The sequence below is a fragment of the Juglans microcarpa x Juglans regia genome, chromosome 1D (assembly GCF_004785595.1).
Source record: "Juglans microcarpa x Juglans regia isolate MS1-56 chromosome 1D, Jm3101_v1.0, whole genome shotgun sequence".
Lineage (NCBI taxonomy): Eukaryota > Viridiplantae > Streptophyta > Magnoliopsida > Fagales > Juglandaceae > Juglans > Juglans microcarpa x Juglans regia.
Genome location: NC_054594.1, coordinates 26696787 through 26722288, shown reverse-complemented (window position 1 = coordinate 26722288; position 25502 = coordinate 26696787). Strand labels below are relative to the sequence as shown.

Below are 25502 nucleotides of genomic sequence, written 5' to 3'. Positions count from 1 at the left end.
ATTTATTCTCTTATTTTAAATTGGTTGGATTTTTAGTAAGTTTATTTCTATGATTTTAATTTGGTGAAAATTATTTTTATGTGCTTTCCAAATATTTATTTATTGTTATGCATCTAAATTGCTTTTAATATTTAAATTAATTACTGTGGGATTTAATTATTTCAATTTAACTTTACCATTACGTTTAAATTATTTTATTTAACTTGTGGTTTTAAAATCATCTCCGTTGGATCATTTTTATGACCCAAGTTATGAGGATTGGACCTCATTTCTTTTCCCTCCATTTTTTCTTTCCTTCCTTTTTCTTTTCTTTCTTTTCTTTTTCTTCTTTATTTTTTCCCTCCCCGCGCAACTCCCTCTCCCTCCCTCTCTCTCCGTCCGTTCTTTCTCACCGCCCAGCGCGCCGCCGTCGCGCCGCCGTGCGCGACACCGCCCGGCCGACTAGCTCCCCCTCCCTCCGGCGACCTCACTCCCCAAATCTCAGCCCCTACCTCGCCGCCGGTAGCCCACACGCACCCCACGAAGCCGCGGGCCACCTTCACGCCAGCGCCGCCGTGAGCCGGCGGTGGCCTTCACCGCTCAGCCCGCTAGCTTCCCCAGCCGCCGGCGACCTCACCCCACCAACCTCACCTCCATCCGTGCCGCCGTTAACCACCAGTAGCCCTTCGAAGCCGCGGCACTCTTTCCGCCGTTGCGCCGCCGTCGCGCCACCATTGGCCACCATCTTCCTACCACATCATCCTCGACCTCTTAGCAACCCATTGGACCCAATCCCACCTCCGATCTGTCACCGGTGAAGCACATCCAACTCCATTTCCGTTTTGGGCTTTTTGGTCTTCTACCGCCGCCCATGCCGCCACCCACGGCCAACCTTCACCACCACTAGCTTCACCGACCTCCCTAGGCCCTACCCTATCAATCTTGGGTCTTCGTTTGCCTCTGTTTGAAAGTCGGTATCGTGACCCACGGCCACAGTGTATTTTACACTGTGGTGTTGCTCAAACGTCGCCTTTTTCAACTTCGTGATCCTTCGAAAATTGTTATATTGCACTGTAAGTATTTCTCCAAAGAACTTTCGTAATTTAAATGTATTTTTGCACTAACCCATTTCACTGTATTTTTGGCATGCCGGACTGAGTCCGAGGAGTTCGGGGGTCGGATGGATTTGTGATTGGAGTTGTTTGGTTGGATTTGATTGGATTGGTAATTGTTGGTTTGGATATTGTGTTAGTACATGTGCATTTCATCATTTCATGCATGATCATGTTTGTAAAAGAAAACTGGGTTTTCGTGTATTGCATTCATGTTCATGTGATTTGAAAAGCTATGATTTTATGTGATAATATTTTTGGTGCGTGTGTATCACGACCCCAAGCCGAGATGGGGTATTAACTCGGTGGAGCTCCTCTGGTTACTCGGGAGCGGAATATACTGAGTAACGTCCCCTGGATTGTCGCCGAGCGACAATGGGATCGGACGAGATGGTCTCGTGCCGACTCCGTGGTCCTTCTGCTGGCGGGGACTAGAGGATGTCTGGCCACGTACGCGCTGGGCGCGGAACTGGGCATCGCTCGTTGCGTAGTGTGGGTGCTTGGCCATGTACGCGCTGGGCGCGGAACTGAGCACCGCTACGAAGCCAGGACGTGCGGATGGTCCATAGGGGAGGCCATGGTGCATATGGAAATAATGCATGGTGCATTTGGAATTAATGCACTATTTTCTGGGAAAATAGTGCGAGTTGGTTTTTGGGTAAATCATTTTCTGGGAAAATGTTTTACGGATATTTTGGGCCAAAATGGGATTTTGGCGTGTGTTGGAAAATTATCATTTTCGGGGAAAATGATGTTTTATGGAAAAATGCATATTTCATCATGTGCATGCATGTTAGTTGCATTTAATACATTTTATATTACGTTGTTATTTGAGGTCATACTTACCTGCGATACCATTTTGTGGTAACGCAGATTTTGATGCAGATGAGGAGGAGGAGGGCGAGCCTGAGGAGACGGCTCCGCCTGAGGAGTGATCTGGGATCACTCGTTTGTTTATTTCAAAACTATTGTAAATTATTCTATGGATTACTGTATAACTGTTATTTAAATCTTTACTGATGTTTGATTGTAAATAAATTCTGGTACTTAGTTGACTATCCGCTGCGTTATTTTATTTGTACACTGTTGCATGTACACACACTGGCACTTCGTTGGGATGTGTGACCGTGTTGTCACCATCCTGGCGTCTCGATCCCTGTGTATTTATATAAGGGGGATTGGGGGGCGCCACACACGACACGACCTATTAATAATTAATTAGAAATGAGTCAACACGACACAATCCATTTCAACCCATTTTATGAAAATTGATTAAACTGACTCGCATAATCTAGTCGACTTGACTAATATAATTTCACATAAAAGTTAATATATATATATATATATATATATATATATTGCCCTGTTCAGAATTCTAAAACTCAAATAATGCAACTTGTGTGGATTTTCCTCAAAATTAATTAATGCCAACCATGAAATTAATGTGTCTGATCCCAATAAGAAAGAGGAAGAAAACATGGCAATGTGTTTTCATTAATCAGAAAAACAGTTCTGATTAATATAGTTCTCCCTACTTGGGATAGAAGTTTGGATTTCTAACCAACTAACTTATCTTGAATTTTACTAACAGTTCTTTGAAATGGGACTTGATGGATGCATCCAAATTGAGGGGAAGACCAAGATATTTAATCTTGGAATAGGAGATTTTGAAATTGAGCATTTCTTTAACAGAGTTGACAGTGGAGAGTTGGAGATTTTCACTTAATTGGATTGATGATTTTCTTGGAGGAATTTTTGTCCTGACCAGAGCGAATAACAGTCTAGAAAGTCAAGAAAGGTTTGTGCATTGTGAGTTGTAGCTGACCTAAATAGGATTAAGTCATCAGCAAATAAAAGGTGTGAGAGAGTATGACCATCTTTGCTGATTTTTATCCCTTTTAGATTACCATTATGCTCCTTCCTAGTGATTAGTCTACATAAAACCTCACTACCTATAATGAATAAGAAAGGAGATATAGGATCACTTAGTCTGAGCCCTTTAGAAGGATGGTAGAAACCCTGTGGCTTCCAATTTATGATAACCGAGTATGAGATAGAGGATATACATTCCTTGATCAAATTTATCCAAATAGAATTGAAGTCTAAATTGGAAAGAATGGCAAGTAAGAATTTTCATTCCATAAAATCAAAAACTTTTTCCATGTCTATCTTGATAGCCATGAACCCTTTTCTCCCTCTTTTTTTTTTTCAAATGATGAAAGACTTCATGTGCCAAAATGGTATTAGTTTGGATGGTGTTACCAGAAAGGAAGGCAGTTTGATAGGGTAAGATGATTTTCGGGAGAACCACTTCCAACCTGTTGGCTTGTATCTTGGCAATGATTTTGTAGCACACATTAGAAAGACTAATAGGCCAAAATTAGCACACGGTATTGGGGGAGTTGTTTTTCAGGACTAAGGCTATATGCGTGTGGTTTAATTCCTTCAAAAAATTACCATTGGTGAAAAACAAATATGGTAGCAATGACAACGATCTTAATAATAAAGTCTATAAATCCATCAAGACCAGGAGATTTGCTTGATGGTAGAAATGATTTCATCTTCAAATGGGATAGTGCATAAGAAATTATTTTCTAGATTAGGGATTTTGTTCTAGAAGAGATTATCCAACTCTTCAGGGACATAGGGATTAGAGGACTGATAGATTGTTTGGAAATGATTAAGGAACATATCTTGAATGTGTTTGGGATTATTGACCCACTGATTTGAGTTATCTTTTAAATAGTCTATGTCATTCCTTCTTCTTTTGATGGTGGAAGACATGGAAGAATTTTGTATTTAAATCAATGGTTGTTAACCAATTGATCCTAGATTTTTGACACCACGAAATCTCTTTCCTTTTAAGCTACTCATTAAGATTGTATCTAACTTGATCTTCCATAAAGGAAGAATTGTTAGAATTATGCAAAGATTGGAGGTGGGATAATTGAGAGCTTAAATCCTTTATGAGAGTTTGGATATGGCCAAAGCTATTTTTGTTCCAAATTTTAAGAGCTTTTAATTTTAAGAGCTATAGGCTGGAAAACCATGGAAAGGAAGATTCCAAACTTTTTTGACAAATCTAGGCTACCAAGTTCTCTAGCCCAAGATTCTTTGGATTTGAATGGCTTTGGAGAATTTTTTGACCAAGAGGTATTTAAAAGAAGTGAGGCATGGTTTGATCAATTTATGAGGAGATGGATAATTTTTGCATTAGGGAAGAGAAGGGTCCATTGGGAATTGGCAATGCCTCGATCCAGTCTTTTTCGAATTTTACCTCAACCTAGTCTTTTATTGGACCAGGTGAATTTAGGACTAGAGTAACCTAGGTCAACTAGGGCATTCTAGTCCATGAAGAGTTGAAGTCCACTGGGGTTAGAGGATGAGGCAAAAGATTTGCCTCCCATTCTCTCAGATTGATGAAGAATTGACTTGAAATACCCTATTTCTAACATAGGACTAGAATAAGACATAGTGATTGAATTCAAGGTATTCTAAAAAGAAGCTTTTTGACTTTCTTGGGCAGGGCAATTGTAACACCCCCTTCCTGTAGGTTAGGAGTGTCACGTATTTTTCATAAAATAAACCCGGAAAAAGATCTCATATTTCATAAATGAAATTAGAATTTATTTTGTAGAAAAATGTCTAATAAAATGTCTTCTAAAAAATATTAAATAAATAAACTGAATAAATTTATGTCATAAAAATAAATTTTATTCTAGAAAGTCTGAAACTAAAATCAACTGCTCCTTCTAATCATAGTTTGCCTGCTCTTATTCATCATCCTCACTTGGGTGGTTAAAAACATGAAAACAAACTAAAATGTGTTGAAGACTCAGCAAGAAATCCATCACAACGTAAAAATAAGGTTTTCATAAAAGTTTTCATGCTGAGAGTTTAAATTCATAACTGTTTATATTAATACTTATGTTATGCATGACTAATTTATCTGAATTAACTAACTAATCTGACTGATTTATCTGACTGTCCAACACACTTAACCCTGTGTGTGAGGTTGTGCACAGGCCCCACGTCCCCCGGCCACGAGGGGAGCCGCTGATAGTATTCAGGCATACTAAAGTGGACTACGCTTGAGCCCGTGACTTGCACATCCACCTTGAAACTGAACTGCATTGGTACCATACATCTGAATGGCCTTCTAATTAATTGATCTTATCTTATCTTGCACTTGAACTTAAGATAGCTTATGTGTCTTATACATGAGATGCATGGCATACTACATACATAATTATAATATCTGAATTTGAATATGATGCGGAATGACATAATCGTATTCTATGTTGGATGACATGTTTGCATATGACATGAATGGTACATAAATAATGGTTGGAAACGAACTGGCTTGAATAATACTTATATATAAGTTGAACTGTGATGATCCTAATTTGTGATCAAATTACTTACCTCGCTACACTTCTTCTTGAATATCACTTCGTAACTCGACACCTATACGCAATAATAACTATCACTAAATCTGCTTGGGAACAATATATACTAATATCCTACTAAATTAAATTCACAATCTAAAAGATAGTCAAATAAATATTTTGTTTAAAACTATAATCGATAAATCCTAGTATTTAAATTACTTAAATACTAATAACATATTAGAATTTAGTAGAATACTTGAGCTATTTTAAAATAAGTCATAAAACTTCAATTCTTAAAATAAGTTTCATTTCTTAACATAATTATTAAATCTTATAAGAAACCTAATAAATACTAATATTGTTTAAATATTCTTAACATAATAATTTTTATTAAATTTCTACTAAATAGACAAAGGAATATTAACAAAATATTAGGCTCAATAATATACTTTAAAATATATTTCAAATTCTTTAAACCCTTCCTTATAAAAATAGCCTTTGACTAATATATTTATTTAATTAAAAACTGACCTTTAAAATATTAAGCCCAATAAAATTACTAAAATTGTTGTTGAAATAAAATAAGATCAAGCCCAATTTAAAATACAAGTTCATTTAAAGATCATTAGAATCTGTAAGAGTTACAACCTGGCCCATAATAATATTACTACATGAGTCCATCTAAATAAGCCTAGCATACGCATATAAGGGCTTAGGGCCCAAGGGCCCATCAAGAACTTAAGGATTTCTATGGAAATCAAAACATACGGGGCCAAAACAAACAGAGGGATTGCGAGGGAGGGGGAAGTTCTGTGATGGACTCACCGAGAGAGGAGGGGCTGCACAGTGTGGTGGTTCTGGCAGCTGGAAGTCAAGGCGACGTGACTGGGTCTTCTGGCAGAGTGGTACGACGTCGTGTGAGGGAGAGAGATTTTAGAGAGGGAAATTGTTAGACTGAAAACAAGAGAGAGAGAATGGCGAACGAAGAAAAAAAACTTACCAAGAGAGAGGAGAGATGCTTGGTGGCTTTGGGTGGGTGGAGGTGGGTGGCGACATGACTGTTTCTCTAGGTAGGGAGGCGAGACACCTAGAGAGAGAAATCGAGTTATGCCGAAACAAGAGAGAGAGAGAGAGAGCTGTAAAACTGAAAAGCTGAGAGAAATTGGTGGTTGACAGCGGTGGGCTTACCAGAATGGAGTGGGTTTGACAGGGCTACGCTGGTCGGCGAATTTTGTGGCAGAGGAGAGGGTGGTCTGCTGTGGTGGCTACTGGTTGCTGGGATGGAAGCTGCGGTGGCTGCTGGACAGAGTATAAAAGGTGCAAGTGAGTTCTTCGTACTTTCGTGTGTTTAAAACAGAGAGTTTCTGTGGGATTTTATAGACGATGGGGAGGATAAACGGTAGGATTTTTCTTATATGAGTTGGTCTCCTATTAGGACTTGGATTTATGAATTAAGGGATGAGGATGATTATGAGGTTAGGATTATAAATTCGAGAGATAGGGATGATGCTTACGGGTGGGGATAGGAAGAAACAAGATTTAAATTCAAACCAAAACTCTAAAATATGATAAAATCTAGTAATAATTATTAGAATTAATAATAAAACAAAACTCTAGTAAATTCAACAAAATTATAAAAAATAATTATTAAAGTTAATAAATATAAAATCTGATAAGATTATAAAAATAATGATAATAGAAAAAAATAAGAAGATTTACTTATCTACCCCAAATCGATGACTAGTATATTACAGCAATGCATAAGAACAAGTAGCCAAGATAAGTGAGCAGGATCTGAATACTGCAAAATAGCCATTACATTAGAAGAAATATAAACAGGTTTTACATCTAGGCCCAAGAGCCACGTTAACAAATTACCACCCCATTTACTATAGAGGGGAATATGCAAAAACAAAGAAAAACTTAGTCTATTTACAACACCGTTGGTTTTTACATATTACTCTGAGAGAAAGACCATGTCAGGTTGGTGAGACCTAACATGTGCCCTTAATCTTCTCATTGTAGAGGGACGGGTGATACCTCTGCAATTCCATCATAGTAGCCTCATGGCTGATTTGGTGCCAGGTTAGGCCCTGCCACTGTGGCTGCATCATAAAAACAGATTGAAAGAGATGGGGTCTGAGTTATTTTACCAGCTAAGGAGGCTCCTGAACGCCTCTGGTATTGAGTAAACCTTGAAGAGTTTAGCCAATGTATGATTCTTTTCCTCTACGATAACAGATTCAAAAATTATTTATTCTATTACTTCCTTCACATCTTCAATAAACCTTGAAGAGACCAGATATTTAGAAGATCCTTTTTTTTATTATTATTTCCTGTTCTAAGTGAGACAGACCTCTCTTTCTGATTGAAAGGGAGTTTTTGATAGGAATGAGAGATAAGTTCTCTAGTATGTGAGAAACAAAGGGGAGGAAGTGGGTTGGATTTTCTTCCTAAGGGATAAACTTATAAATGATTTGGCTTTTAGATTTATTCTCAGTAGATAGGGAGGTTTCAATAGGATTCAGATCCTGAGATGAATGGATGGGCGTGATGGACAAACTGGGTTTGTCTTTTGGGCTATTTCTCTTATCTATAGAAGGATTTAGACTCAATAAAGGGTCTGACAGGTTGTCAAATTGGGCTATTATTTTTTTAAAGATGGTTGGGCCAAGAGATGATGAAATAAAGCCCACAAGCCCATGCCGGAGTTCAAATGGAGTGAAATGCATTCAATGAGGATGGGATGTTGAGTGGCATGGCGTGATGTTTTAGGGTCCAGGGACAGAGGTTACCAAGCTAAGGCAAAATGAGACGGTGGAAGAGTATAAGGCCAAGTTTGGAACCCTCTCTAATAGACTCAGAGGACTCTAAGATTCATACAAGCTAAGGTGTTTCCTCAATGGCCTTAGGGACGAGATCCGATTACCTATTAGGATGTTTAACCCTAACAACTTAACATCTACGTACATCCTAGCTAAAATACAAGAAGAAAACCTTAACCTAACCAAAAAAAACCTCCATATCTAATGTGACTTACTCTCCTAACCCCGGTATACTCAAAACTCCAAATACTAACCACTTTGAAGCACCCAAACAAGTACCCAAAACAACCCTTCCTATCCAAAAAATTAACCAAAATCAGATGGAGTGTAGAGAGAAGGGACTTTGTTACTATTGTGAGTCTAAGTGAAGCCCAGGGCACAAGTGTCAAAGCTCAAAGCTCTATTTACTAGAAGAAGTCCTATTGGAGTCAGGAGGAAATCTAGAAACTAAGATGGTGCCAAAGTTGGAAGTGGTTGTAGCACTTGAAGTAGAGTTGAGATTCAATCAGAGCAATCTGAAGTTTCTCTCCATGCCTTGACAAGATCTATAAATCTTGGAACCATGAGGCTCAATGGGAGAATAGGGCTCAATTGGTGACAATCCTTGTGCATACAGGTTCAACCCATAATTTTTTAGATACAGCTATAACCAACAAGGCTGGATTACCCTTAGGTCACACTAAGAAGGTGAGGGTGAGTGCAAATGAGGAATTAATCCCTAGTGAAGGAAAGTGCAGTGGGGTGAAGGTTAAAATCCAAGGAACATAATTTAGTGTGGATGTTCATGTACTGTTCCAAGCTGGTTGTGACATGGTCCTACGTATCCAATGGCTTAGGGAGTTATGGTCTATTTTGTGGAACTTTGAGAAGCTTCTCATGAAGTTCAGTTATGTAGGAAGAATAGTAGAGCTACAAGGGCTTGTTGCAACCTAGCTGATTGAATAGGGCCCACTTAATAAGTCCAAATAAATTAGAACAAAAAGAGAGTCATTTTGTAGATGATTGAGGATAGTTCCAGTTTCCAATCGCAAGAGGGAAGTGTTATTCCTACAGTGATTCAGACTCTACTAGAAGGGTATGCTGATGTATTCAGTGAACCTAAGGGACTTCCTCCCCTAGAACCCATGATCATGATATAAACCTATTTCCTGAAACCAAGCCCATTTTCATTAGACCCTACAGATACCCATACTTCTACAAACAAGAAAGTGAGAAGATAGTGCAGTAATTGTTGAGTTCAAGGGTGATACAGCCCAACTAAAGCCCATATTGCTCTCCAATATTGCTTGCCAGGAAGGCTAATGGGTCTTAGAGGCTTTGTGTAGATTACAGGAGAATAATGTCACTGTCAAGGGCAGGTTTCCTATTCCAATGGTGGAGGAATTGATGGATGAACTCTATGGAGGAGAAATTTTTTCTAAGCTGGATTAAATGTCTGGATACCATCAAATCCGAGTTAAACCATCTGATGTGTACAAAACCGCATTCACAACCCATAAGGGCACTACGAGTTTTTGGTTATGCCCTTTAGGATAACCAATGCCCCTTTAACTTTTCAAAGCCTAATGAATGAGGTATTCGAATCTTACTTGAGGAAATTTGTTTTATTTTTTTATAGCATTTTAGTGTATAGTAAAACAGAATAGGAGCATGTGGAGCACTTAAAGCTAACCTTGGAGATATTGAGGCAATACCAAGCCAATCTCACCCAGAAAGCCTTGACAAAAGATTCCCAGCCAAATTACGGCTCTCCCTTCCATATGAGAAGATGCTAACAAAACCTTTTGATGTGTAGTTGTCTTATGAATTTAATGAATTGGTTAGCTTTGTGTTGTTAGGAATATTTTAATTAATGGATTTACATAAATCATAAATCATACATTGTATAATTGTCAAATATAAGGTTTGGATCATGTTTATAAGTCTCATTAAGTGTGATCAATAAAGTGATATAACTAGGCTATTGACACATCTCTAGAAGCTCAAGAGTTTAGTGAGATCATTAGCATTAAAGTGATAATAACCAATGTTTTGAATACCGTACCGGACAGCGTACCGGTCAAGGCACTGGAACGAAATATTTCGGTACCGGTACCGTTTCGGGATAGCGTTTCGGGATAACGTTTCGGGATAGTCGATCTATAAATAAATTATACATATAAATATATATAAAAATTATATTCTAAAATAATAGTCTATATATAAATAAATTATATACAAATACATATATATATAAATTATAAATAGTCTAGTCTGAATTGAGGGTTAAAAAATAAGTTTGTAGTTTGAAAAAACGAAAAAAAAAAAAAATACACAGGCCGAAATATCGGCCGGTATCGGCCGAAATATAGGCCGGTACAGGCCGAAATTGAGGCCGGTATGACCGGTACCGGCCGGTACGGCCGGTATTTTGGCCGGTACGGAACAGGTATAGTACTTGTACCGGCCGGACGGCCGAAACGAAAAATTTCGGCCGTACCGGCCGGTACGATACGAAATTTAAATCTTTGATAATAACCCACTTCATGTGTAGAGACATATTAAAGACCCATGTAATTCTATTATTTTATGATGGAAAAAATTAGAATCCGGGTAATATATATTTATATATATAGGTTATCGTCCTCACTTTAGATTTATTATTGACTCTACGCATCCCATCGCTGTGAGTTTTCACAACGAGTAAATATTGGATGTGGAAGACTCAACCGCTATGCTCTTCTCTCCACTGGCTACAAGTATGCTCTCTTTATCAAATTTCTACAATGATTTGACATGTGATCTTGTCGCATATAAATTCTACAAATCCAGCATGTATAACCAACTTGAAGCGTCCTCGCCATTGAATCTCAAAAAATATATTTACACTGACCTTGGAAAGATACTGTCATACTCTTCATTGAAAAATTCACTTTGTCTACCACGATTCCTTGCGTTTACTTCCCTCTCTACATCTTGATAGGAAGTTTCTTCTTCCACAGTAATTTGATGCTCGATTCTGCGAGCAGATTCTTCTTTGATCTAACCTTGGAATAATTCTAGCTAGCTGTTGATGGGTGATTTCTAACATTTGCTGATGACTTTTTATTATCGTTCTTACAGCAATGACGGACTCCTCCGAACTCTTCTTTAAGGCAACAATAGAATCCTTAGAACTCTTCTTCACATCATCAGTGCTTGCATGAATTTGGACAAACTTTTGAGGGCCTTCTACCATAGTTAATAGATCGACCTACTCGGATGCCAACTTGTGATATACCTTTAGAGTAAATTGGGATACAAGAGGGAAAACAAGAAGAATTTGAAATGAAATGTCTATATTCGTGTTGAAGATAATATCAATTCAATAATTTAATTTGATATTATCTTGTTTTAATTTTCATAATGTTTAAAATATTTACCTTATTAATGTGATTTCCCTATAAATAAGAATATATGCCTTGTATTCAATACTAATTGAGAATAATAAAGGTGTAGCCCTCAAAGCCTCTCTCCCTCATCCTCTCTTCTCAATCTTCTTTTATATTATATTTTATTTTCTATCATGATATCAGAGTCCTTAGCTAACGCTAGGCTCGATCATGTGGAATATTTAGTCTTCCGCTAGCTTTTCTTCTCATAAAATTTTCATCATCGTTCAATTATGTATAGTCTCAAATCAATGCATTTGGAGTATCTCTATTAACTGTGAGACCTTTTTTTATTGGGTTTTGATCTATTGTGAGTATTGTTTGAAGCTCCAGATCCAATTTTGGCCTTTTGATTTTGGTCCAATAGTTTACCAAGATCATATATAACCCATTGTTGGTTGCCGCTCCAGATTTGATATTCTAGTTGCCAGCCTTCATCACCAACATCATCATCTTATCGGCGATTAGTTAATGAATATGAAGGTTACTTTCAAATTTCAAACTCAAGATTTCAAAGTTCTCCACCATGAGTTTGAGAGGGGATGTTGAAAATAATATCAAATCAATAATTTTATTTGATATTAATTTGATTTGATTTTCATAATTATAAAATCACTTTGATTTTATATTATCTTTATTTGATTTTCATAATGTTTAAGATGTTTACCTTATTAATGTGATTTCCCTATAAATAGGGATGTATGCCTTGTATTCAATAATAATTGAGAATAGTAAAGATGTAGCTCTCAAGGCCTCTCTCCCTCGTCCTCTCTTCTCAATCTTTTTTTATATTATATTTTACTTTCTATCATGGTATCAGAGCCCTTTGGTAACACTAGGCTCGATCCTATAGAATATTTATTCTTCTGCTAGCTTTACCTCTCACAAAATTTTCATTGTTGTTCAATTATGTATCGTCTCAAATCAATACATGTGGAGCATCTATATTACCTGTCAATCCTTTTTCATTGGGTTTTGATTTGTTGTGAGTATTTTTTAAAACTCCAGATCCAATTTTGGCCTTTTGATTTTGATTCAATAGTTGACTAAGGTCATATATAGCCCATTGTTAGTCACAGCTCCAGATTTGATGTTCCAGTTGTCAGCCACTTCATCACCAACACCATCTCATCAGCGATTAATTAATGAATATGAGGTTACTCTCAAATTTCAAACTCAAGATTCTAAAGTTCTCCACTTTGAGTTTGAGAATGGATGTTGAAGATAATATCAAATCAATAATTATCTCATAATTATTGATAATTATTGATATCCATAGCAGTATAAAAGAAGAGAGAAGTGGGAAAAATTTCATAATTATCTTTGATTTGATATTATTTTGATTAGATTTTCATTATGTTTAAGATATTTATCTTATCTTATCTCAATGTAATTTTCCTATAAATAGATATGTATGTCTTGTTTTCAATAACAATTGAGAATAGTAAAGATGTAACCTTCGACACCTCTCTCTCTCATCCCCACTTCTCCATCTTCTTTTATATTATATTTTATTTTCTACTCTTCCTCCACTTAGAACTTTCTGATGAACTCTTTCCGAGTTCTTACTACAACGTGCTTTCTTAATTATACTGCTATGGACTGGGCTATTGAATAACAAACACTGTAATTCTAAGAGCAAGTGACTAGCCCACACGGGCTGAATGTCCTAGACTTTCTACTTCAACTACACGTGCTAATAACAAATACCTATTTTTTTTCGAAAATTTGTAATACTTTATTTGAGAATGTTTGCAGAAGGGTATTTGAAGTTATATAGAATCCAGACTATGAGCTTCCTGCAATCATCATATCTGTTGTGATCAATCTAATCGACTAATTCCAAGCAGCAACTTTGAATTAACAAAACAGGTTTGATCAATGTACAGCTCTTTTAAATATCATAGAAGAAATACTCTATTAAAAAAGAATATTATTCAATTAGTGAAGAGGTATAAAATCTAACCTACTCCTTGAGTCCATTCAATACATTAGAGCAATAGGCGTGCAATGCAAGATAAAGTTGGAAGAAAAATGAATTCCTAGCCTATTCATAAACTCAACTCTTAACCAAACTTCTTTTGCTAGACGTTAATAACAAAATATCTTAAACTTATTAATAAACAAAAATAAGCTTTAGACAAGTTGAGTTTCATAATGACCAATACAATTGTTATATGGATATAATTGATAATATCACTAACACCCCGTTCGAATGTTAAGATAAGATGAGAAATCTGTAAATTATAGTGAGTTTGAATTAATATATTAGGTGGCTCTACTCCTACTGCTGGGGGATCCCACTAGTAGATTTTAGATTATTTTTTTTTTTTTTTACTTGTATTTTTTAGCACTTTTAATTATTTTTTTTTTAAATATACAATATTAACTTAATTATGAAGTAAATAAATAAATAAATAAAAACTCAACAGCAGCCCCCAGCAAGAGGAGTAGACTTATCCTAATATATTTTATAAAATTTTGAGAAATGAGAAAACAAAAATTGAATAAAAAATTATAAAATAAAAATATTATTAAAATATTATTTTTTAATATTATGTTTGTTTTGAAATTTAAAAAAGTAATTTTTTTTTTGTGTTTTTTTTTTTTTTTTTTTTTTAAGTTTGGAAAAGCTGGAATGATTAGGTAATGATGGGATAATAAGTTCAAAAGTTAAAAATTTTAAATTGAAAAGTGTTTAGTGTTTTAGTAGTGTTTGATGTTGAGATGAGAGAAGATAGATTGAAACCATCTCAACATCCAAACGGGGCCTAAGACGTGGGAGTCAAGTATTAGGGTTTTGATCACGAGGGAATCGTGCCTTCAGTTACTAATAAAAAGTTAAAAACCTTTCTGGCAACTACAACTTTTTGCACATGAAACTGAAGGGAGTCACTAGGAGTGTAATGAGTAATAACTTGCTTAATAAAAGGGATGTAAACTCCAATAATAGAAGTGCAATTATCTCAAGGAAACTTTCACAGTCACCGCTTTGAGAGACCTTATTTAAAAGATTGCGCTTGACGCAAGAGATTGTATTAAAATGACAATTGATGCAGCTTGTGGTAAAATAACCTATAACCCTAATATACATTAGAATAACTGCGGACACAATTATAAATGTGAAATGCTACATTCAGTGGCTAGCAGGTAAAAACATCTGATGTTCATCACCTGAATAGCAAAATCAATTATTCCACAAAGAGGCAAAGAATCAAATAAGGTGGAAAAATGAATCATCATATTTATTGTTCAGTATGCAGCCAAACATGTTTGACAAGTAACAAAAATATATATGGGGCGAGAGAGAGAGAGAAGAAGAAGAAGAAGATAAGGAAGTGATAACCTGAGAAAGGTCATCCTCACCAGCAGACAATATCACAACAGCTGAAATGAGCAATCCTACACAACTCTCCTGACCCAAAAGGAATGCTTGGGTAAGGAAGAGATAGAATGAATTGACATACAAGATTCCACCCTTTTCCAGAAGATCGACAATTTCGAGCAAAAATACAGAACTGTATACCAAATTTCGGACCAGAGTGCATTGTAGACTGATTCAATAGTAAAGCTGGATTTGCTATGTCAATCTTTTCTTTTTCACCCTATAACAAAATAGGTATTAATTACTTTTTTCCCACACAAATTGAGATACTGGGCTCAATCTCATCGATAGCTGCTGCCATAAGGCTGCTGAGGCATATAACCACCTGTGCTCATCATGGGGTTATAACCACCAGATATGTTTGAACCAGGAGGTAATCCAGTTGGTGGTTGCATCTGAACTCCTTGCCCCATACCCATGTTCATTCCCATTGCCATACCCATGGGTTGATTCATGCCTCCATAACCCCCCATGCCCATGCCCATGCCCATGCCTGCACCAGGTCTACCACCCATGCCCACACCCATACCCACGCCCATGCCTATACCAGTTCCAGAACCCATCATAGGATTTGGTGGTCTGAGGGCGCTTGCACCAGCACGGCCCATCCCAGAACCAGATCCCATAGCTTTACCCATGTTGACAGTAGATGTAACAGGACTTGTAGTAGGTTTTTCCATCCTCTTTTCCTTCCTATTAAGTGCATCAAAATCAATTCCAATATCCGCCAAAGGATTTGTTTTAGCTGTGTTGAAAAAGAAACCATGTCAAATAACATATATAGTAGATATTCAAAAAACTTGTAACCAAAGATTTTCCCCGTGCCCTAATATTCTGAGAATGTCAATTATGATATGTAGTAACGGTAGTAGTAAAATAATAGTTACTAATGATGATGATGATGACAACAACAATGATACCAGCATGCACTTACGTCCAGATATATTTAAATTGACAAGCCCTCTGCTTAGTGTATCAGACCAAACAGTTGACTTGGTCTCAAACTTGTCCTTGGCCGGTTGAGGAACAATTGAAAGTGATCCTGTTGAAGACAAAAGAGTTTGCTGTGAAGCCATAGGGGCATTTGGTCCTGCTTGAGGAAGCAAATTACCAAGGAAATCATTGCTCTGCTGTAAAGCTGGTCCAGTGGCAGTTTGATGAGCAATATGTGCAGTAACAGCAGGTGCAGAACCCTGTGGTGGAAGGAAGTTCATGCTGTTAAACTGCGCAGTTGGTCCAGTAGATGCTTGAGGAGTCATATGTGAAGTGATAGATCCTCCCTGTTGTGGAAAGAAGTTTCCACCATTGAGCTGTGCAATTGGTCCAGCTGGAGTTTGAGGAACCATTTGAGAAGTGGGGGGAGACATAGATGCACCATGTGGAAGGAAGCTTCCACTGCTGAGCTGTCCAGGAGGACCAGCTTGAAACTGAGGAGCTACAGGTCCTGCTTGTACGTGGAAAGTGTTGTAGATATTAGCAGTTGGTGGTACAGGCTGGCCAGTTGGACCCGAAAAAGCTTGCTGTGAAGTAAAAGAAGGTGAAGGTCCAGGAGGGAGGATGTCTGCCAGAATATCATTGTTCTGCTGTGGAGTGGACAGCTCTTGAGGTAAATACTGTGAGTTTGTTGGAGGTTGAGTATTAGAGCCACTGGGTCCAGATAAGTAAGGCCAGAAAATGTGTCCCCAAAGCCAAAGTTTGAATTCGCATTTGGGACACCAGATTGGAGCGGTTCAGCACTCTGGTTGATGGTAGGCTGGAAGGAATCAGTGGGAGCAGAAGTCTGCTGTTGGGTAGGGAAACTGTTGGAGGAAGGAATGGCCTTGAAAGGAGAATCACCAAATGGATCTTCAAAAGGCTGCATCAAGGATAAACACTCAATCCACAATATTCATTTCATCACAATAAATGTAAAATAGAAACTGGGATAGAAAGAGGGAAGGGGGATGAAGGTTCAAGTCTTGCATGTTCTTTGGTATGTGCAGAAACCAAACTGGAACTATCCATAAAAAGAAACACATGATCTACAAGTTGCAAATGCTCCATAATGTTAGAAATTTGAGTATAATAATCTTGATGTCATATGAGATTATTAGCAAAATTTCAAGATATGTCTCTGAAAACCTCGCACACCAAAAAGGCACTACTAAATCTGCCACTGGAAGGAATGGAACACATTAGCACATCGAATTTCCATAGTCTCAATAATCGCATCTTACATATGTTTAAGGGTGAAGATGTAAGGCTCAAAACATGTTTTTACTTCAGTTCGCTTAATCAACTCAAGGAAAATAGATCCTAAAATTCATAATAAATTGCATAAGATGCTTACCTGATTGACGCCATTAGCTGCTGAAGCTGCAGCCACAAAACTGGTTGCTGGAGCAGAGTTTGTGTGGGCATCAGCCTCGTAGGATGTGGTCACAGATGTAATTGGCACAATGGCTAATGAATTTGAGGGAAACGAATCGGAAAGGGAGCCGAGTAAGTCCATCTCGGCATTGTTTATGGCTGGAGCAGCTGAAAAAAAAAAAAGGACAAAACATAATACATGAATGTCCAACTACGTGGTTGATTTGCTGGCATTGCTGCAAGAGCACCAAAGTAAATTTGCATTTTTAGCTCCTTAAAGACCATGGTATTGAACTGTATAAAAATCATTGCTGTACACTCATTGCCATCATGTAAATTAACAGTAATTGTTCGCTCATGAAAGTGGTGAAAAAAAATTGTTCAGAACTATAAATAGAAGCATATAATGACTTCATTGATTCAGGAAAGGAAAACAAATTATACCATGAAACAGAATCTCTTAACTATAGAATTCCTCGGTAGAAGTAGGAAACAATGAGCTAATAAAATAGAGCGTAATACAACTTCAGAGAAAACCATCAATATTTGGTAACATAATAGCTGATAACTCAACAAAATCTAGGAAACAGAAATCACATAAGTAACAAGGAACTATCGATTGAAAATTATAAGCTGCCTACTATTATTCAAATTAACAGCACTTCAACAGAGGGGTTACCCTGACTCTCTCTCCCTCTCTTCTTTGTGTCAAAATATTAATAAACTTCACCAGATACACATTTGAGGTAAACCCTTAAGTTTTATAATCATGCATAATTAACATTAAACCATAAGATACCAATTCTATCTGGTCAAAGCCACAAACTCAACAGAATAAAGAAGTCATAAAGCCGGAGCTGACACTAAAAAAGTTAAGGTACGATAGTACAGTCACACAAGTAAATGGATATTAAAACAATGCAGGTTGATCAACTTTGTTGAGTTGAATGCAGAACGACTGTGAAACCATAATTTTAAAGTTACTGCATCCCAACAAATTCTCATTGTATATGAGGTTGGGATACTTCAATTGAAGCCCAAACCTAAGTCATGCCCAGACTTAAAACACATACAGAGCGAGTAGTCATGTTGCAGCTCCTCTGTTATGCCGTTACAGCTAATAAAATCATTAAAAGTCAATGATATCACATGCATATCAAAGCCTTCTCATCATAGATGTATATCAGGTTGTTAAATAACCAAAAATTCAACTCTCAACAAAATAGTTGGGCTGAAACATGGGCACAGAAGCCCTTTGACATTGTCTGTACTCAACTGAATCATAAGTATGTGCACCCATAAGACACAACACATTGACGACAAGCATGCTTTTAGATTTTTTCAATTTGGGGGGCAAACGTTGGTGGCTTCTGAGCAAAAATTAAGCCCAATCTTCTGGTATGGGGATGGAGCATGCAAATCAAGGGATCATGGCGATTCTACCATTTTTTGGCTTGACAAAATAATGACCTCATGTGCATGTCATTCTTCAATAACTTAACATATAGCATACTTTCTGAGGATGGAGGTGCCTTGCCATAATAGATATAGCATTCTGACACTGACAGACAAATATCATGTCATTGTCCAATCACTTTACAGACTTTTTTTTATCACGTCAAAAACATTCAGTCCACTTTGAAACCAACCCTCATATCAGTGTCCTTGATGCATGAACTGCCAAAAACTGCAGGCAGTTAGCTAAATCGAGTCACTCAGTCCAATTAGATCATACTTTTTATTTGTTTTGTCCATTGGAGACTAATTGGGCCTTTAGGCCACAGTGGTTCATTTCAGTTTCAGGAAAAACTTCTGTACACTCCATGACTCTTTTTTATAGGTCAACTTCTGTACACTCCATGACCCAGCACTGCCTTCAAAACCAAAAGCAATTCAATATGCAAACCTCTAGGAACAATTAAACTAACTAAAAAGAACACATGCAAAGAAAATCACAAGACTTTTACGTACCCTAATCCCCAATCCCAGCAATCAGATAATATGAATTCGTCACTTTTGAACCATAATTTAGAAGTTCAAAGAAAAATACATAAAATATAAACATTTCATGTCCATCCACAAATGAGATATACTCTTAATGACGAGTAATATCGGAAATTCATTTAATATCAGTGTATGAGTAAAGGGAGCAGCTCTGACTGGAACCAAAAAAACCACACCAATATTGTTTTCTGTACCTGAAACTGGACCGCGAGGATCAAACTCATCAGAAGCCCCAGCTTCCTGGTTTTGAGGAGATTCCGAAGTACTGTGAAAAGTGGTTTCATGGCTTGGAATATTGCTAACAGGTGACGAATCTTTGGGAGCAGATGCTGCTGAAGTTTCTCCATCCCTGTCAACAAGAAGACGTCAGAAAAAATTCAACCAGTGAATAATAGTCAAGCAAAATGATGGTGTGCTATAATGGTGCAAAATTATACCTTTCACTGTGGACAGGGCTTCGGGACTCGCTCACAACTTGTTCATAACTTGGAGGAGCACCAATATGCTGTTCAGAAAATTTCCGCTCAAGTCGCCTGCAAAAGATTATTTATGTTTGTCAAACAATAAATTTTGCTCGCTCAGACTATTGACAAGATTGACCATAAAAACCCAATACCAACAACAATTTGACCATGAGAATTTACCTTCCATCCAGAGATTGGTCATCCACCCTGACACAACTGCCTCTGTAGAGGGAAGAAAAGCATAAACTACATAAGTTTACAAGGTCAAGGATGTCATGAAGGCATCCTCTGCATGCTTATATTGTAAAAGGAACACAGAATTCATAAACAGGTATCACACCAGAGCAGTTCCACTAAACACACCAACTAATAGACTAGATACAGGACAGTTCCCTTTCTTGCATTGTAGTGGAGAAGCTTCTCAGTAGCTTCAATGGATTACCCTTTTATTCAAAGTAGGTTCTGTCATAATATACTTCACTGTATACTTTTTGACATGTGGAGACCTCATTTCTATGAAAGTTTTGATTCTCCAATACTTAAAAATGAAGACTTAACTAAAGATACAAAGTAAAAACAACTATATGAGAAGGTAAAAGGGAAAAAACTCTGAAAAAGTCAACATGTTAGTTTATTGCATTAGCAACATAAATATTACCATCAATAGACACATACCGAGATGAATATTGACCATCATCATCAAAAGCACGATCTCTGTCTCTATCGAAGCTCCTACTTCTTGTGCCATATTGGTAATCATCAGCACTCTGACTTCTTCCCCGATAATCATCATCCCTGTAACCATCTCTGTTGTACCGTTCTTCATAATCTTTGCCATAACGATCACCATCACGACTGTATGAGTCCCCATATCTACCATACCGGTCATCATCCCTATAACCCGCTTCTCTCTCTCTCCCATAGCCATTCCTATCTTCATCCCTGCTTCCGTAACGACCTTCAGAGCGATCATCATCATATCTGTCACCATATCCTCCTGTACTTGAAAAAGAACCAGGCCTATACATTCCGCCAGTTGATGAGGCACTACGGAACCTATCAAGCCATAAGTTAACAGTTAGAGAATCTCACTGATAAAAAAACAGTTAGAGAATATCATTGATGGTAATCTAGTCATGCACAAATATGAAATACAGTTATTACAATTGGGAATTAAAGTAGGGGGAGAGAGAGAGAGAGAGAGTATCCAGAAATAATTTCAAAGGTAGAATATGCAAAATAGCTATGTCCAAGTGTGGGAAGAAAGGGGGATTTTTGTGTGGGGAGGGTGTGCTTATTTCCTTCATAAGATGATTATACAAGAGGTGCCACAAAAGCTATCACAACTCTTCACAATTGCACCAATGCATCCAGATAGACTAGCAACACTGACAATCATAGCTCAGCTGTGTTAGTGTAAAATTAGAATCTACACACAATTCAATTGCACAGAGATAAAATAAAAAAAAAAAGGAGAGACATCATCTGATATGCTATATGACATAAAAAATATATAAAATATGAACCCTTCGTAAGACAACGCATAAACAAGCTACCCTTCAGAGGGTGAATGATGATAAGACATTCTGGAAAATTCACTTGCCTGATACTTCAAAAAATGAATGAGCTTTTCATTGTATGCCTTCTGGAATTCATGGAATTAAACACAAAAATGGAAACTAAAGATGTCAAATCTCTAAAACGGCAAGAACTTGAACAACAACAACAACAACAACAATAGCAACAACAATACCAATACAAATAAATGTAGTGTAAGGCAATGCATCACAAAGGCAGACGACTATTTTTGTAAACTGACAATGTGAATGGAAAAAACCATTATAAGAATAAAAGAATTTTCAATTCTTTCTAAGAACTTGGCTTACTTGTCCCTATTAGCAGCAGCCTTCTGTCTAACTTCAATTATTCTTTCTTTATCGTTCACTAGGACCACAAGACTCTGAGATTTCTTCCTGACATTGTTTCCCTGGTCCCTTCCACTGGAATCGATATATTGAAAATCGGACAAAGTCTGCCATGTGAGAAAGATAAACTTATCACTAAGACAATGATAGAATCTTAATCATTTCGATATGAATGAAAACTCGCCTAAAAAAATTCAAAACAACGGATCAGTCAAATAGCACTCATGAACTAGAAATTACCTGTATTTGATAAGCATGTTCCCTGATATCTTCTATGACACGTTCTGACCCATTGGCTACTAGGTAATCCAGAACGGTCAAAGCCTGAAGCTCAGACAATAAATGTTTTAGTTATACCATCACAACATAAAGTGGGAATAAAATGCAACAGAAGCTACAGTACACAATATTTATCAAAATATAAGGGCCATCATGAAATCGAATAATAGGACAAAGGGGATAAATCCTACTTAAAGCAATTTTTTTACATTTACTAGATTAAATCCATTAAAATTGCCTATCATTATTAATACAATCGTTTACTTATCAAGAAAAAAATCCATTAAAATTGCAAACCTTATAGACATGCCGCCAGTTCTTTCCAGTATCATTAATCCGCTTCCAGATTACTGCCATGATAATTTGGTACTCATGACTGCACAGATATTAAAGTCAGCCCCTTCACTTTCAGAGAGAGAACTAATTTGGGACAAAAAAAAAAAAAAGCATTGCAAAGCATCTATAATAGAATGATTAAGCTTACTAGTTTCGGGATGCCTGTGCAATATCTGCAAGAAGTGATCCATGAGGACCCCAGGTCTCATTGCTAGTAGCATCAAGAACCTAAAAGGCATAAGAACAGAATTTCAGTTTCACCGATCTTGCACACAAAGTTGCATGGTATTGCATTTCTAGATTATCTATACACAATTTGGGTGGCAAGGGCTACATGCCCAATACAGAAGCACGATGATCACCAGAAAAGACACTTCCAATAATACACAATCAATTGAATTGGGACAGTTCATAGGCAGTTATGGTTCTATCTCACCACCATTGACACCTAGACTTTTTTTTATATATAATTACAACCATAGATGAATAATTAAACCTTATTTTCTTTTTTTGATTGGTAGAGGAATCGATAAATCCTTTTGAGTACCCAAATAAGTAAAAGAACTTATAAAAGAAGGAAATATTTACTTTCTGTTCAATTCCAGGAACTTTAAGCACTTTTTTGTTCACCTCTCTCTTCCTGTAAGAAAAGCAGCAAATAACAGCGCATTTAACGCAAACGCGGTCACATAATAATAAAGCAACAATATAGGACAAAAGAAACATAACAGCACTGGATCTATGGTTCAATAGCAAGCATCCAAAGACCAATCTTGTCTCTTCAAGGTTTCCAATGATTAGTCAAGAAAACAACATACTCAGATGCAATGAGGCTATCATGATAAGCACTACATAATGAGAATCACAGTCAAGACTTACAGGTCCCTAACAGTTTGATCAAAGGCTTTCTTCATCGTATCTGGTGTTCAAAACAAAAAGTGCTATAAGGCAAAGTCACACGGCTGACTTCAAATGGAGCTATCTTCAACTATTCTTCATACACTGTTTCAAGGAAAGCTTGAGTGGTTAGATTTCCACAGCTATAATGAAGCTCAATTGCTTTCAATAAGATGCAAGAACACACAATGAGAGACAATAAAGAGTTTGTTTCCAGCACACTGCTTTGGACTAATTAAAATACGTTCACACCTGCACATGCACGCACACAATTTGAGACAATAAAGAGTTTATTTACAGCACACTACATCGGACTAATTACAATACTTTCATATCTTCAAGCTCTTCTTGACTCTTCAAAGAACATATTGACATAGCACAAAGCAATCATTATTACTAGGTAAACAAAAATGAATCAGAATATCCAAGATCTCCGTAAAAATGACAAATGAATTCATGATAGCAAAAATAAAGCAGATCTATATAATTCCACCACATCAAGTTGGCTTGCAAAGAAGGAAAGAAAAGCACAAAAGTATGAAACTCATAGCCATAATGGCCGGCTGGTACGGCCACTAAAGAATTGCTTATACAGAAAAAGCTGCTTATATATATCATCTCCTGGGAATTAACTCACGATCTTTGAACCTCAAGCCAAAACATAATAAGTGCGAGAAATCAATGATGTGGCCCCCAAAACCGACAAACATCATGGCACGTTAGGTCATAAAACGCAAACGCACGGAAAATTGTAGAAATGAGGACAGAAAGGAAGTGCAAGCAATCATGTTCTGTTCAAAATTCAAAAGACCTGTTTTTGCGAGCAACAATGAAATTATTAAAAATTAAATAAATTAAAAATTAAAAAAAAAAACAGTACATATGAAATGAACAAAGAATCAGAGATTGAAAGTTGAACTTTCCATATAAGCCAAATTCAATCAAGAAATAGCTTATATGTTTTTTTGTTCACGTAGCTGATCCAAATTACAAACAAAACTGCACCCAGAATCCACAACAATTCGCATAGATTGAATCGAAATGGCGCATATACTAGCACGAGAGGTCATCAAATTAATGGGAGGAAGTGAAGGTTAAAACGGAGCCGAATCAACATTGAAAACATCAGAAAAAAAAAAAAAAAAAAATGCAAGGAATAGATCTGAAGCGCAGAAAACAGAAAGCATCGAAACGAACCCAGATCCAAATGGTAGGAAAGGAGATCAAACGAACCTAATCAGATGGAATCACCTGGGTAGTAAAGAAAATGGATCTCGGGAGGGCGGCCTGCTCTCTTATGACAGCGAGAGAGAGGGGAGAGAGAGAGAGAGAGAGAGAGAGAGAGAGAGAAGGAAATAGGAGCGGAAAGTGCGAAGAGCTCCTGAAATCTTTGAAATGTATTTTGGTGTTTAATTGTTGAAATAATGATGCGAGGGAGAAGAAAGAAAGCAGCAGACGAAAAAAGACAGCTCAACTCTTAACACGCAGTGTGTTAAGGGATTGCCTTTTTCTATTATTATTATTTTTTATTTTTTATTTTTTTTCATGAGCTACCAAAGTCACCTACCTAAATAGTTTAGGATTTTTTCTTAATTTAGTTTTCTCGGCTGTCGCACGTTAAAGTCCTTGTGGAATTAAGGAAAAAATAATGATCAAGCAGACCGACCACCTCTCTCTCTCTCTCTCTCTCTCTCTCTCTGAAATCTCTCACCGAAAAATTGTCGGAGGTGGTCCGCTCCGGCCTGATCTGATTTCCCAAGCATTGAAAAGACGAAGAATCTTCTCACGCGTCTGGTGCTCTTTCGACTTGACCCAGCACCGTCAATGTTTTTAAACACAAATATTTCATTAATCTAAAAAAGATAGATATAAAAAGAGGGACGATAAGCCGTATAAATTTAATTTTAGTACAATAAATATGCATAAAATTATAAATGAAAAATAGACAATGCACCAAATAAATCATTCCCACTTGTATTTCTCAACCACCTAAAAATAAAAGTGATCCTCGTAAAGATAGTTTTTTAGACGAAAACAATTTATTCTCAAGGTAAAACACAATTAATAAAATGTTATAAATTAAATTCAATTAAATCATAAGCTTTTGTGTCTTCACAATGGATCAAATCTATCTATTGAAGAATAA

General features: G+C 36.9%; 1 protein-coding gene across 1 annotated transcript; it reads right to left on the bottom strand.

Annotated features, from left to right (window-relative positions):
- Positions 1-14936: 14936 nt before the first annotated feature.
- On the bottom strand, positions 14937-24847 carry LOC121253384 (clathrin interactor EPSIN 2-like). Its single transcript, XM_041153404.1, is given in 15 exon segments — positions 14937-15847; positions 16037-16744; positions 16747-16957; positions 17432-17619; positions 19650-19804; positions 19893-19988; positions 20100-20141; positions 20595-20975; positions 21806-21951; positions 22085-22168; positions 22421-22499; positions 22608-22687; positions 23048-23099; positions 23339-23461; positions 24590-24847. Coding segments are annotated over 14 exon segments (2721 nt in total). The 5' UTR covers positions 23374-23461; positions 24590-24847; the 3' UTR covers positions 14937-15383.
- Positions 24848-25502: the final 655 nt, after the last annotated feature.